Raw genomic sequence first — 15,935 nt, forward strand, 5'->3', positions numbered from 1 at the left:
GTCGCGCCGCCGTCATGGTCGCGGCGAGTGACATGTTGCTATAAATGACTCTGTGTTTTCAATGTGGAGTTTTATCTGTATTCTGATCACACTATCATATTCATGAGTTTTTTCCTACTTAATGCAATAATATATTTCAGCATTCATTGATTAACTATTGAAAATAGCGAACATAAGTCAAACATTTTTTTAATATCTTTACAATTCAACTCTTCGTAATACCATTTTCTTTTTGTTTTGTCAAGTTTTCACAATACATCTTGATTTTACAGTCACTGCTGAGTCTGATGCTGTCAACCAAAATTGGCTATCCAGTATATGAAATGAGTTATGCCGATAATTCGCACATTTTGTGCCCTCGAGGTTGATCTGTAGTGATGAGGCGACAGTTGCGCAAGTTACGAGGCAGAAACCTTCGCCCACATGGCAATTAATCGAAATATGCAAAATTCGGCAAAACAATGAAAACAATGAGTCTGACGAAGAAAATAAGAAAGATGCACAGTCAAAAGTTACCTAGCAAGAGGTGTTTCCGAGAGTGAAATCGCAATTTTTATATGCGATGTACACCAAAAGGTGCTCCTGACCAACTCATCGCTGTACCCTCCAGGGCCAAGCGGAGCGGTGGGTTGTCGGGATGTGCGGTAACAAATAACGAATAATAACAACGATAAAAGCAACAACAATAACAACAACAACAATCCCTCTGAACGCTGAACGATAACAAAGAAAGCAACACCGTGAGAACAATGACATTAGTGATGGTAATAATAACACGTACATAACACAACCACATAGAGTCAATAACATTAAATACCAGCAGACAGACAGCAATGAAAGCATGCACCTCTGAAAAGCAACATCAACAACAACAACAATATGAGGTTTTAGAAAGAAAGTGCATGCGTAAGAAAAAGAAAGGGAGGAAAGTAAAGTAGCATGACACAAACACTCTCTCTCTCTCTCTCTCTCTCTCTCTCTCTCTCTCTCTCTCTCTCTCTCTCTCTCTCTCTCTCTCTCTCTCACTTACCATTGTCTAGAGCCGCCATCTTCGCCCTCAAGCTGGAGTTGATGTCGCTCTCAGCATAAGTCGTATCCGAATTATTGTCAGACGAGGAGAGAGACGACCCCCCGGCCTGCATGCGGCGCCCCTGGGGGAACTTACGCCCCCCTTCATAACGGGGGAGTCGTACTCATCGAGGTGGTTCGCGTAGTGGAGGCCGCCTGCTGGTATTTCATGGTAGTAATTCCCATGACCTGATCCCAGCTGGTTCATGACGGCAGCTGAGGTGGCGTCTGACCCTCCACCACCGCCACCACCTCCTCCTCCTCCACCTACTCCACCGCCGCCTCCCGTACCTCCCCCAGGGCCGTTAGAGGAGGGGGCGTACTGGCCTCGATAGTGGGAGAGGTTGTTATGGGCGGTGTCGTGAAGGGACCCGAGAGAGGGCGGGTCTCCCAGGTCAGGCTCTGAGGTGTGGCTCAGTGGAGTGGTGGCGCGGGAACGGTTGCTGCTACGGTCACCTGCGGGAGAGGTCAGGGCCAACTTAGCCTACGGTACCTACTGCAGGAGAGGGAGAGATGAGCACCTACTGAAGGAACTAAGAAGGGAAGGGACAAGATTCTTTCTCTACATAATACTTCATGTATGCGTCACAGTCTCAACGTGTCTATTCACTACTTCACTACGCAATGTTTCATGTCAGGCGTAATGCAAGGGTGAGTTTGCGTCTGAGTTATAGCGACGCGCTCTCATAAACACACCAACCCCGACACTTGCTCAGGTCGCGGAAAATCACAGCAGAAAACGTGTTATTCCGCGCGGACAGGTGAGCGCCGCCTGTTCTGTCTACCTCTGCTGGTCCCCAAGGGTTTTCTCTCCCTAGGGCACCAATGCTGGACTGCGGCACTGTATTAGGATTTCAGGCGCACCTTTGTGGGTAAAACTATGCCACGCTGACCAAGATACGATTGATTTTTGGTTATACAATATTTCGTTGTGTTTCTTTTGGTTCCTTATTTTCCTGCGTTCCTGTTACATTTTCGCTCCGGTGCCTGTGTGTGGCTGAGGAATGCTGTGTCTGCGGTGCTTCGTCGTGGTTTATTCCTCTTCTTTTGACATTTATTTTCTTGAACTTGCAGAAATTGTTGCCTCTCCTGCCGCGCCCCGCCCTCTCTCTGGGGGACTCATCACGCGGCGGCCACCAACTCGCCGCGGCAATGAGCTACCCAAGGCTTGTGTCTGATTAACGCCAGGGCCTCACGCCGCTCACAGGGAGAGAAACTGGCATGGGGGAGGGGGAGGACAATGTGTATTGGAGGGGAGGGCCACTGCCACCTTGTTTCACCTTCGTCAGGAGCAGCACATGTCTTCCCCTCTCCTGAGTAATGCCTTTTGCCTCGATTCCTGTTTAAACTACACGTGGCATTCTTCCTGGCCATCGACAGTTGCCTGCATGATGCCACTGCCACGTCAGTCAATTGTATTTATATTATAACCTGCGCTCATTTTCCTTCAACAAAGACATCTTCATATTACCACAAAATAACGCCTCTGTATTAAAAAGACACATATTCGTCCACGTATAGACATGTTAGGCTGCCATCGCTAGTGGTGTCCTGGCCTGTGCTTGCTGGTGGCTGGTGGGTCGGTGGGCTGGTGCTGGTGGGCTGGTATGCTGGCCAGCCGCTGCCACTCATCACTGCCGTGCAAAAGGGATTCAGTTCACGTGCGAATTCAATCAGGTGGAGCAAACGTCCCGAACAATTACCGGCGCGACACTGCAGGGGGCGGCGCGGGGAGCGGGACACCTGCAGGAGGTGGTGCAGAAAGCAGGGCAGCCAGTGGGTGGTAAAGGGAGAGAGGAAGTACTGCAGGTATGCCTTTAACACAAGACAGGCAGCCTCCACGTGTCTGTGTGGGCCATCATCATCATCAGTCGTGCCTCACTAACAGGGCGAGGCCACGCGAGGCGAGGAGAGGGACCCACGAGGCTAATGATACACGCATAACTACATCTCATACAAATCAATAGGCACAAATGGGTGAGAGAAGCAGGAAGAGGAAATGGACGAGGAAACGGAGGAGGAGGAGGAGGAGGAGGAGGAGGAGGAGGAGGAGGAGGAGGAGGAGGAGGAGGAGGGCAGCCTACCTATACATATTGATCACAGAAGGTGTTTACGTTCCTTCGTGGAGCCTCGGCCTGCCCTGGGACCAGTAATGAAGGCCACGGCTCCCTTCACCCTAATACTGCCGCCATTCTTTACTCCCCCCTCATCCCCCACACTGGTCACCCTCCCTCCATCCCTCCCTCCCTCCCTATCTCTCTCCCTTCCACTTTCCCTCCTGATGAGCCTCCGTTCACCGTAGCGGAAGACTAATAATGAGGAGGAGAATATGGAAGAAGGGAAGTATTGAAATGTTGAAAGACACAAGAAGAACATAAAAGGTGAGGGAATGAAACACACACAGCAAGACCCACCGTCAAATGGGATACACTCAAAGGTAATGGACACAGAGACACATAAATTACACACCTGAGTAGGGCACATGAATAGGACACGTATAACACATAGGAGGGAGGAATAAATGAACAGTGACACAGACATCGACAAACGGATGCACACACATAAACACACATAAACATTCAATCCGAAGCAAGAGAAACACGTGCAAATCAAACAAACAAACACACACAAAGAGAAACATTTACTCCATCATATACACAGAGGAACATTGATGAGCGACAGCAATACACACGCACGCACACACACACACACACACACATACACACACACACGGCAGTACACATAAACATACATACATACATACACACCAACGAAATACATACACATATACGTACATAATAAACACAGATAAAAGTAACAAAAAAATATTGTGATATGTCCTTTGATGTTCGTAAGAAAACAGCCTCTCTTTCTCTTTCTCTCTCTCTCTCTCTCTCTCTCTCTCTCTCTCTCTCTCTCTCTCTCTCTCTATCTAGCTTTCATACAGATACAAGTCCGTTCCTTCTTTACTCACCACTAACTCCTCCTCCTCCTCCTTCTCCTCCTCCTCCTCCTCCTCCTCCTCCTCCTCCTCCTCCTCCTCCTCCTCCTTCCTCCCTCCCCCCATACGCTAATGCTGTCCTCGTCTTCCTCTCGAGTTCACGTCACGTTCCAGATAGCTCGGAAAACCCAGCACGCCGGCACGTCACTCTCGCCCCCTCCCAGCCCCCCTTCCACCTCCATCAACCGTGGGAGCAATGACAAAAATCCTTGCAAGTTTGGCTCTAGGAAGAAGAAACTGCTGAAACTGAAGCCTATATTCTTAAACGCACTTCTGTCTCACCACCACTGTTCTTAAAAGCCACATATATGATCAGCCAGGTTCTCAAGAGTGTTTCTGCTGTTGATAATGTTGAAATTTTGTTAATCTGTCATTAGAACCGTAAAAAAGAAAAAAAAAACACTCTTAACCCTTTGAGTACCACGACATTAGCTCACTCTCACTCTGGATACCATTACAAAAGTGTATTAATTTCAAGATGATTTTGTTGTAATGAAGGCATTAAAAATTACCTCTAGCTACTCATCAGTTAGTGTTATATTTCCGTTTGCTCCTTCGCTGATTAATAATAGTTGGTTTTGCGAAGTTTACAACGTGTCTCTGGTGCTGAAAGGGTTAAAATTCCATGTCACTTCATCTAGAACACCTTGACTGTAGTGGAGGTGTGTTCTCTCACCAAGACTACATTCAAAAGGCCACTGGGATGATTATTATAGTTCTCAAGAGTGTTTTTCCCGTAAATACGGTAGAAATCTTGTTAATCTGCCACTAGAACCACTGAAAATTGGAGCCTTTTCAATGTACAAGAAGGACGTGGTTCTGATTAACGTTTTGAAGCTCACCTAAAGAGAGAGAGAAAAAAAAAAAGAGGGTGGTGCTATTTTCAACTCCCAAGCACAGGTGAACGTTTCTCTTTGACGTTCAAGTGAGAAGCGCAGGTGTGGAGTGCAGGTGTGTGTCATCAGGTGTGTGTCATCCAGGTGTTTCAGGAGAGACGAGCCTTGCTTAATGTCCATAAAACAAGGCAATTAGACCCGACCTGGGAAGTCGGATGAGCCGGGAAGAGGGAGGCAGGGAGAGGCAGGGAGAGGAAGGGAGAGGATAAGTGAGAGGGAGGGAGCGGAAAGGGAGAGACCGTCTGGTTATTGGGGTGAAGACGAGAGAGAGAGAGAGAGAGAGAGAGAGAGAGAGAGAGAGAGAGAGAGAGAGAGAGAGAGAGAGAGAGAGAGAGAGAGAGAGAGAGAGAGAGAGAGAGAGAGAGAGAGAGAGAGAGAGAGAGAGAGAGAGAGAGAGAGAGAGAGAGAGAGAGAGAGAGAGAGAGAGATGAAGGAGACAACTTAATGAAGTGAGAGTTAGAAAGGAGAGGTGAGAAGAGACGAGGAGAAGAGGAAGGTATAAATGGAAGAGGAAAAAAGGAAGGTAGGGTAAAAAGAAAGGAAAGGAAGAAAATGAAGTGAAGTGGAAGGAAAGAGGATAGAGGAGAGAGAGAGAGAGAGAGAGAGAGAGAGAGAGAGAGAGAGAGAGAGAGAGAGAGAGAGAGAGAGAGAGAGAGAGAGAGGTCAATCAATAACAAAAACAAGAAATGCATTATCAAAACTGTAGAGAAACATGAAAAAAAATGAATAAAAGACCATGAAGAAAAAAAAGGACAATATCAAAAAGAAAAGAAGGAAAAGTTGAAATAAAAAGGAGACTCATTTACTTCCCAAACAAAACAAACCAAAACAAAAGAAGGAAAAAGTTGAAATAATAAGAGACTCATTTACTTCCCATACAAAAAACAGAAAGGGACAAAAAAAAGAAAAAACATGAAAACTGAAAAGTATATGAAAACAAACCAAACAAAGAAAAACAAAGGATTAAAGAACATATTTTCATTACTTCTTTCGTTCTTCCCTCTTCTTCCTTTCCCTCTTCTTCTTCCTCCTCCTCCTCCTCCTCCTCCTCCTCCTCCTCCTCCTCCTCCTCCTCCTCCTCCTCCTCCTAGATCCGGTGTTTGGTTCCCCTAGAGACCGGCGTCAGCTAAAAAGTTATAAGCGGGTTTTCTAAGAGTAGGTTTTCTAAGCAACTTAAAAACGGCATTACTGTTGCTGGTGGTTATACTATGTGTGTGTGTGTGTGTGTGTGTGTGTGTGTGTGTGTGTGTGTGTGTGTGTGTAGAAGCAAACTCATTTGGTGAATATGAATTAAGAGAATATGAGAAAACACTGTGGAGGAAGGAAGGAAGGAAAGAAGGAAGGAAGGAAGGAAGGAAAAGAAAGGAAGAAATAAGTGAATGAAAGAATGAATAGATGAAAGGTAGGAAGGAATGAACGAAAGAACGAAAGATAGATGGAAGAATGGAAAGAGGAGAGGGAAGAAGAAAATAAACAAATGATGAAAGAAAAATAAAATAGGAAAGAAAAATAATAACAAAGGAAGTAAAAAAAGGAAAACAATCAGCTGATACCAAAATTTCCTTAACTTTCTAAATGCTGACCACCACCACCACCACCACCATCACCACCACCACCACCACAACCCTTACCCTTCACCACAGTATCAACCACAGCATCAAAGGAGGTACCATTTCTAAGTCAGCAGAGAGACGAGTCAGTCAGCAAGAGTCAGCATAGATCAGGGGTGAATAAGTGGGAGGACAGGTCAGCAAAAGGTCAGAGGCGAGGTCAAGAAAGGATGTGAATAGGGTGATATAATTCCGAGGAGGTCAGCAGATATTTCCATAGGTCAACAGTGTGTCAGCCTCAGGTCACGCTGGGTTAAGAGGGAGTCTGGGAGGATCGCGAAAAAAGGGGTTTGGTAGGAAATAAAAAAAATAAATAAATAAAAAAAGTAAATAAAACGAAAATAAAAAGTAAAAATGATAAATAATCATTAATATGGAGGTGAAATGAAGGGAAAAATGAGCTTGGTAGAAAATACAAGTAAATAAAAAGTAAATAAACAGTAAATAAAAAGTCCAAAATAAACGATAAGAATAAAAAGTGAATAGCAGAAAACTAAGAATAAAAAGTGGAATACAAAAAAAAAAAAAACAAAAAAGAAAAGGGAAAACTACGGAGTTTGGTAGAAAATAAAAACAAAAACAAGCAAGTCTAGTAAAAGTCAAGAATGAAAAGTGAACAGCAAAGCAAAAATAAATAATAAAAAAGAGAATACAGCGAATCACGAGTATAAAAAATACAAATAAAGTAACGATTTTAGGAGCAAACACAAATAAAAGAAAAACGGTGCCAAATTAAGAATAAAATAAAACTTAAAATAAACAGAAAATCAGGAATACAGATGAAAAAAGGAATAGGAAATAAAAAAAGAAAACAAGAAAAATTATAAAAAATACCAAAAAACTCAAAATAACTGAAACAACGAAAAGAAAACCCGCCAAACAACAAAAACAACAAAACAACTAAAAAAAAAAACAGACCGCCATCACCTTTCGCCCCTTCTCTCTCTCTCTCTCTCTCTCTCTCTCTCTCTCTCTCTCTCTCTCTCTCTCTCTCTCTCTCTCTCTCTCTCTCTCTCTCTCTCTCTTCACCACCGCAGCCATTAATAAATAAAAAAGGAGCAAAACAGCCATAAAACAGCCAGGGAGCTCCAGGGCGCCTATAAAAGGGCACAACTTGACTCGCGCGCAACAACGAGAGAGAGAGAGAGAGAGAGAGAGAGAGAGAGAGAGAGAGAGAGAGAGAGAGAGAGAGAGAGAGAGAGAGAGAGAGAGAGAGAGAGAGAGAGAGAGAGAGAGAGAGAGAGGAATAGGAGTAGTCATAAAACAAAGGAGGAATAATATAAGGGGAGCTGTAGAAGGAGGAAGAGGAAGAGGAAGAGGAAGAGGAAGAGGAAGAGGAGGTACCATCATCCCTACAATAATCATCTCTACACACCTTCCCTCTCACTTTATGGACGAGGATAGCCGCCAGAGAGAGAGAGAGAGAGAGAGAGAGAGAGAGAGAGAGAGAGAGAGAGAGAGAGAGAGAGAGAGAGAGAGAGAGACGAGAGACGAGAGGGGAAAGGGAAGATGGATTGGTCGGTGAAAAAGAGAAGGGGAGGAGAGCGAGGGGTGAGAATAAGGAGATTGTATGGGAGAGGTGAGAGGAGGGAGAGAGGGAGAGGACGAATGGAAAGTAAAGGGATGATGAAGGTAAGAGAAGAAGAGAGAGGGGGGAAGAAAAAGAGATGGAGGCAAGGAATGGAATGGGGGAGAGAGAGAGAGAGAGAGAGAGAGAGAGAGAGAGAGAGAGAGAGAGAGAGAGAGAGAGAGAGAGAGAGAGAGAGAGAAAGGGAGGTAGGTAGGGCAATAAAGAGACCACACCCACATCTACACCCTCTCTCTCTCTCTCTCTCTCTCTCTCTCTCTCTCTCTCTCTCTCTCTCTCTCTCTCTCTCTCTCTCTAGCCCCACCTCCAAGGCTTCACTGTTGCCAACTAATTTGAGCACGTGAGAGTTAATTGGTACATATCAAGGCTGCCAAAGGAGGAATTTTACGAGACTTAATTTAACACCATGTGACGTGTAATTTTATTTTCCTCACGTCACGACACACGCCAGGTATTCCAGGTATTAGCAGGTATTATTAGGTTTACGTATCACCTGCTTACTTACCTGGGAGCTTTTGAAGTTAGGAATGTTAGTAATAGCTGTTTTTTTTCAGTAGTGTTGGGTATGTTGTGTTTTTGTTGTGCTTATAGTTGTGAGTGATTGCTGTATTAGTGAATGATTGAGAGGGAGGAATGATCGATTGAAGTGGTGGTTGCGTTGAGTAGGTTTCTCTTTCTCTCTCTCTCTCTCTCTCTCTCTCGCAAGGAATATGGTAATGGAAAAGATTTAGCAACGCAGGGAAAAGAAAATGAAAAAGTTAAGAAACAAAAAAAAGTAATGAAAGAAAAAAATGAAATTCAAATTAATAAAGAACTAGAAGGAAAGAGAAGGAAAAGGAAAAGGGAAGAGAAAGGAAAAGAAAATGAAGCGAACTAAAGGAAAGGGAAGAAATAAAGGAAGCATGTGAAAAAGAAAAAAATGACCTGAAGGAAAGCGAAGGAAGGAAGGAAGAGAATGTTAGGAAAAAGATACAAAACTGAAGAAAAAAAGGAAAGGAGAGGAAGGAAAAATTCATGTGAAATCTGCGGACAAACATAAGAAAATTTCATTAACTTCATTCACCGCAAGTCTGGATATGATAGGCAAAGTTGTCCCAAGTTTTATGATATTTCAACTTTTTTCCAGAATATTTCTTCCCTTATACTTCCTCTTTTCCTTATTTTTTCCCTTTTCCTTAACTTGGATCTGATTTGGAGAACGATGCTCTCTCTCTCTCTCTCTCTCTCTCTCTCTCTCTCTCTCTCTCTCTCTCTCTCTCTCTCTCTCTCTCTCTCTCTCTCTCTGTTGCATAAAAATAGATATATAAGAAAATTAATTAAATGTAGAAAGCTGATAACTTTTTCTTAATTATGAAAGAGTTAAAAATTCTCTTGATTTACGGTCTCTTCAACCCCTCCACCTCTCCCCCCCACCTCTCTCTCTCTCTCTCTCTCTCTCTCTCTCTCTCTCTCTCTCTCTCTCTCTCTCTCTCTCTCATTCTCCATGTGTTTTTAATTATTATAAAGTTTCCCACGCCCCAACATTTCTGCTCATTCCTGCCTCTTTTTTAAATCGCTGCCTTGCTGTAAATACTTTGAGAAAATGCAACTTTCCACTCAGCTGCGTCTCCTGAGCTGAAACATTTCATTAAAAACAGAAATACATGTTTTCTTAAGAACCTCAACTTCTATTTATCATTTTTATTTCTTACGTTCCTTCCACCATGTTTTCTTCCTTAGACTTTTTTTTTGGGGGGGTTTCATGTTTTCTTCTTCGTTTCTTTATTCAAATTACTCCACTTCCTTTTATCCTCACATTTTTTTTGTCTATTATTTATTTATTTACTTATTTTTTTACGATTCTGCTTCTAAACTTTCTTTATATTCCTCTTCTTCCTAATCTGCTTTTTTTCTTTTTTTTTTTTTACTGAATTTTCCATCTTTCCCTTTACGATTTTTCTTCATTTCTATTTTTTTTTTTTTTTACTTTGTTTTACCTAACGATTCTGATTCTCAGCTTCCTTACTTCCACTTTTCGTAATCTTTCCCTTCTCGTGTTTCCTCTTTGAAATCTTCCTTATTCTCCTCTTTTTAACCTTGTCTATTTTCCCCTTCGTATTCTCCTCTTTCCTTCCTTTTCCTTTATTGCTTCACCGTTTTTCTTACGATTTTGTTTCTAAACTTCCTTTTTTCCCCTTTTTCTTGTTTTCCCTGAGCTTTTTCACAGTTTTTCCTCCTTTTAACTTCCCTTTCTACTTTCCTCCTCGTAATCTTCTTTCCCTAACTTTCCCTCACTTCCCAAAATATTTTCCTTACGATCTTACTCCTAAACTTCCTTCCTGTTTCTATTTTCTCTTTTCTAATCTTCCTCTTTTCTTGTTTCCTCTGAATTGTCCCCCTTCCCCCCCCCCCCGGTACGTCCCTTTCCCCTCGTCGACAGGTCACCGCCCATTGTTACTCCAGACCCTTGCGGGGACACAAAGCCTTCCTATTATTGCTGCTCTTTGGGATATCATAAAACACGGCTTCTCTTCCCTCCCCTGTACACTTCGCCCCGTCACCCTCACCCTCTCCCTCTTGTCCCCTTGTTTCCTAGTTCTCTCTCTCTCTTTTTCTCTGTCAGCATACTTCTCTCCATACAGTCCCTCACTTTCTCTCCCTTTCTACTCTCTCTCTCCCTTTATATTTCTCTATCTCTTTCTCGCTAGCTTCTATGTTTCTCTGTATATTTTCCTATATTAGTTTTTGTTTTCTTGTTATCTCTTTCGTTTTCAGCATATTTCTCTCTCTTCGTTTCTTTTCTCTCTGCTTTCTCTTATGTTTCTCTATCTCTTTCTCGTCTTATCTTCTATTCATGGTTCTCTTTTCCTCTTCCTATATTAGTTCTCATGTTTTCTAATCTTCTCACTCTCTCAATATATTTCCTTCCCTTCATTTCTACTCTCTCTCTCTTTCCTTCATGTTTCTCTATCTCTTTATCGCATTATCTTCTATTCATGGGTCTGTATTTCTCTTCTTATATTAGTTATCTAAATTTTTCTCTCGGCAAATTTATCTCTTCCATCCACAGAGTATCTCATTATCTCTCTGCCTCCGTTTCTCTCTCATTCCTCCTGTGTTTCTCTACCTGCCTATCTTCCTTGCCTCCCATTTATGCTTTTCTATTTTCTCCCTATATACTTATTTATTTCTCTTCTTCACTTCCTCTGCTTCCCCTCCCCATCTTCTCTCCCTCTGTCACCTTTCATCTTTTTCCTACTTACTATTTTCTCTATTTCCTTCTTCTTCTCTCCTTTCCTATTTCTTTTTCTCTTCCGGAAAACACCTTACCTTTCTCCCTCCTTTTTAATTGTTCTCCACTCAGTTTTCTCCTTTCCTCCCTTATTCTCACTCTCCTTACCTACCTAATGTCCATCTCTCTCTCTCTCTCTCTCTCTCTCTCTCTCTCTCTCTCTCCCCACTCCTAGAGGCTTTCCTCTCTCTCCCTTCTCTTCAATCATCGCTTCCCGAGTTTTCTTTCCTCCCCGCCCTATAATATACCTTCCTGTGTTGACAATGAAGGCCTCAGGTGTTCTTTCTAATTCACCTGAGGGGGAAAATCTACAGGTAAATAAGGAACTATAACAGAGTATTAACAAACGAGCTTTCACATTATTAACTTCCACTAACATGTTGAATAAATTGTGTTAAAATGAGTGCTAAGTTAAAATACTGAACTAGTGTAGCATTTATCGTGTCTAGACTTTCTATTCACAAGGGATTAACTGCTTCGGCTCTTGAGTGCACGGAAAAGTATAGGGAACAATCAGGCAAGTAAATCCATTAGTGTAGGGAGTAAAAAGATACAAGGGAGGGAGTAGAGAGGAAGAGGTGAAGGTCCTCTAAATGAACGCCATTATAAAACGTATTTCGTGTTAGGATCCCAAGAGTAGAAGCAGTTAATGGTTGCCTTCTGCTTCTCTTTAAAAATGATCTTCCTATTAGAATCTAAACTTCTTTTTATTTTAAATATAATGTGTTAGAATCAAAAAATAATTACAAGAAGAAAACGTTTTGTCTTTTTGTTTGTTTGTTATGATAATTATGTATTAGAATCCAAATACTGACGAAAAAATTTAAGTCGCAATCTCTCTAATAATATTTATTTTTTATCATAATCCAGACCATTAGGACGTAAATGTTTTGTTGGTCATTTAAATCCAAATAATTATGAAAAGAGCTGTCTCTTGTGTTTCTCTGAAAGCTCATTTTGTATTAGAGCTCAAACACTTACGAGATGAAAGTGCCTTCCTCTTATAAAGCTATTTTTACACTACAACGCAAGCGAATAAGACGAGAAAGAGTAATTTGCTCTCCATCATTTTTATCTTGGCCGGAAAACGTTCAGATACAAAGCTGTCTATTTTAAAGTTTCCTTGTATAGGGGAAGAAAAAAATTGTCTGCGTTTTAATAAGACAAATGTATATACGGGTGCAAATAAAATTAATAAGAAAAAAAAATGTCGAATAAAGATGACGATGTTACATATCTAAATCACTAGAAAAAGAAAAAAAAGAGAAAGGAAAGCTTAAAAAACCAATTAAGGATAATGGAAACAAGGAAATGACGAAAACTCGAGGAAAACAAAAGAAAAAAAGAAGGAAACAAACAGAGGATAATGAAAACAAGGAAATAACAATTAACTCAAAGAAAACATGGAAAAAGGAAAACACAACAAAACAAAATAGAAAATAAATGAAGATAATGAAACAATCAAACAAAACTCGAGAAAATGAATAACCAAAGGAAATTAGGAAAAAAAAAATATAAACAATAGTGATAAATATCCATTTTAAGCTTTCCTGTGGTGAGCTTCGGGGAGCGGGAGGAGGCGGGAAGAAACACCATTTCCTGGAGAGGCGAGAGGACTAGAAGGGAACGTGGGACGGGTCTATTTTTCTTGCTCCTCCCGGCGGCGTGAAGGCAAGAGCGAGAAGGGAAGGGTGGGAAGGGAAGGGGAGGGAAGGGAAGGGCGGGAGGAGCAGCAGCTTTATTCTCTCACTTTATTTCCCTTGAGCTTCTCGTCGCCTTCACGCCCTGATCAGATTCGCTCACGACGGAAAATTGCAAAATCTCTCTCTCTCTCTCTCTCTCTCTCTCTCTCTCTCTCTCTCTCTCTCTCTCTCTCTCTCTCTCTCTCTCTCTCATTCATTTTCACTTTTCCTCACTTTAATTTGCTCTCGATATATCTAACATATTCTCACTTTCACACATATTCTCTCTCTCTCTCTCTCTCTCTCTCTCTCTCTCTCTCTCTCTCTCTCTCTCTCTCTCTCTCTCTCTCTTTGCCGCCATAGTGTGTCGAGTATTACAGCTTCGGGCGTGTTTGCCTCCCTCCCTCCCTTCCCTCCTTCTCTCCCTTCCCTCCACAAGTGTCTGAGGAGTGATGAAAACCCAGTGTGATGAGAAATAGAGGGAAGGCAGGACAGGAATAAAAGGGAGAAGAGGGAAAGGTGAGGATAGGTGAGAGAGGGTGAGTAAAAAGGGAAGGGACAAAGAAAACGGGTAAATGGAAGGTAGAAATGGAGAAAATAATAAAAAAGGGATAGAGAAAGGAAGGTAGCAAAGGAAATGGGTAAAGGGAAAGTAGAAATAGAGAAAATAATAAAAAAAACGAAGATAGAAAGTAGATGAGTGAGTTTTTGTGGACTGGAAGGGAAATAAGAAAGGTATAGGAAAGATGAAAGAAAAGGAAAAGAGAAAAGTGAAAAGGAAGGAAAAGGAGAAGTGAAAGTGAGGTAAAAGAAACAAACTGAGTGAAAAGGAGACGAAGAAAGTAAATTGGGATAGGAAGAAGTAAAGAAGAGGAAACTAGACAAATATGAATGAGAAGGAAAGTGGGCAGGAAAAAAAAAAGGAAGCACTATGGAGGAAAGGAAAAAAAATGAAATGAAGGAAAGGAAAAAAGGAAATGGAGGAAAGATAAGAGGAGGAGGAGAGAAAGCACGTTTGAAGAAAGGAAAGCAATGCATAAAAAGAGAAGGGAAAGAGACGTTGAGGTGAGGAGGTAAGGAGGAAGAAAGAAGAGGGAAAGAAAATGGAAGGAGGTTGAGGAATATGGTCATTCTTCTTCCTTTATTTTCCCAGTGGTGTATTTTTTTCCCTTTAAATTAAAAGTGAAATTGAATCTGGAATTGTTGTGATTTTTTCCCCTCCTCCCTTTATTTCTTATCCAAAAACTTTTCTCAATTTTACTTATTTTCATTTCTATTTCTATTCTACTTCCTCTTTCCTTCATTATTTTTCCTATCTTTTCTTCAGTAATATTTTTAAAACCAACATTGCTTCATTTCTCTTCATGGAAAAAACTAAAAATTCGTTTACATTCTTTCCCTCTCTCTCTCTCTCTCTCTCTCTCTCTCTCTCTCTCTCTCTCTCTCTCTCTCTCTCTCTCTCTCTCTCTCTCTCTCTCTCTCTCTCTCTCTCTCTTATTCATTAGTGGTGCGTGTGAATCCTTTTGAAGCCTCCATTGTTCCACACTTCCCTTACTCCTCCTCCTCCTCCTCCTCCTCCTCCTCCTCCTCCTCCTCTGCTCCTCCCCCATGCACTTCTCCATCACTTTATTGAGGTAAATGTTGCCAAAAGAGCAAGGGTGAGAGGAAGGAAGCGAAGAAGAAAGGAAGGAGGGAACAAAGGAAGAGGTGGAGAGGAAAGGTGAATGAAACAAGTATTTTTTGAAGAAAGAAAAAAATATATAATGTTTGAACTTAAAAAGAAGAAATATACTTTGTCATTCAACGTTTATGAGTTATTCTTTTAAATACTAAGAGGGAATGTAAGGACAATAATAAATATGATAAACGTCGATGAAAATAAAATAAAAAATGTTATATGTAATGTAATTGAATAAAAAAGAATAAGAAAAAATTATTCTTTACAATGGAATGCTAAAGGAGGAAAACGATAATAATACACTGAAAACAACACAAAGGAAGAATAATAGTAGTAATAAATAGTAAAATCAATAAGATGAAACTAACGAGACAAAGAAGAAGAAAAAAATATCTCCCTGGAAATGGAATAATAGAGAACGATGTAATAATAAAAGAATAATTGAAAACAACACCAAGGAAGAATAATAAGTAACAAATAGTACAATCAATAAGACTTAAACAATATGATAAAAATAGTGAAAACAAATATTCTTTATAATGAAATAATAAAAAAAAGGAAATAATTATACGAAGCACTTGAAAATAATAACAATGAAGAGGAATAAGTAGCAATAAATATCAATAAATAACAAATAAAAAAAAATAAGGAAATGGCAAAGAAATACATCTCTAAGTGAATATTTATGATAAAACTACGTACAAAAAAGGCAGAAAAATTTTTACCAATGAAAAGTAAATAATATTAATAAATAAAAAAAAACATCAACAAATAATAAAAAATAAGAGAAGCAGAGAAAAAAAAATACATATCTGAATATTCATGTTAAGAAACTTGCCATAAAAAGTTCAGCTGGTCAGAATTACACCAATGAAAAACAATAATTATTAATGAATACTAATATCAGTGAAGAGGAAAAAAGAGAAGACAAGTAGAAAAAAAAAATACATATCAGAATATTCATGATAACTGGCAAAAAGAATAAAGCTTATAAAAATTACACCAAAACAGCAGACAGGAGACACACAAACACCTTACATTACACCACAAACCACACCTCGCCTTACACACACCACCACACCACACCATGCTAACACCACACCTGCCCTTCCAGCAACACCACACCAACACACTTACATCC

The 15,935-nt window shown here is 40.8% G+C and overlaps 1 protein-coding gene across 1 annotated transcript in view; it reads right to left on the reverse strand.

Moving 5' to 3' along the window:
* Positions 1–15,935, reverse strand: part of LOC135090404 (teneurin-a-like) — a 336,834-nt gene that overhangs the window by 230,931 nt on the left and 89,968 nt on the right. The window contains 1 exon segment of the mRNA XM_063987158.1: positions 1,031–1,524. Coding sequence (XP_063843228.1) covers positions 1,031–1,142 — 112 coding nt within the window. The 5' untranslated portion in view covers positions 1,143–1,524.

The sequence above is a fragment of the Scylla paramamosain genome, chromosome 35 (assembly GCF_035594125.1).
Source record: "Scylla paramamosain isolate STU-SP2022 chromosome 35, ASM3559412v1, whole genome shotgun sequence".
Lineage (NCBI taxonomy): Eukaryota > Metazoa > Arthropoda > Malacostraca > Decapoda > Portunidae > Scylla > Scylla paramamosain.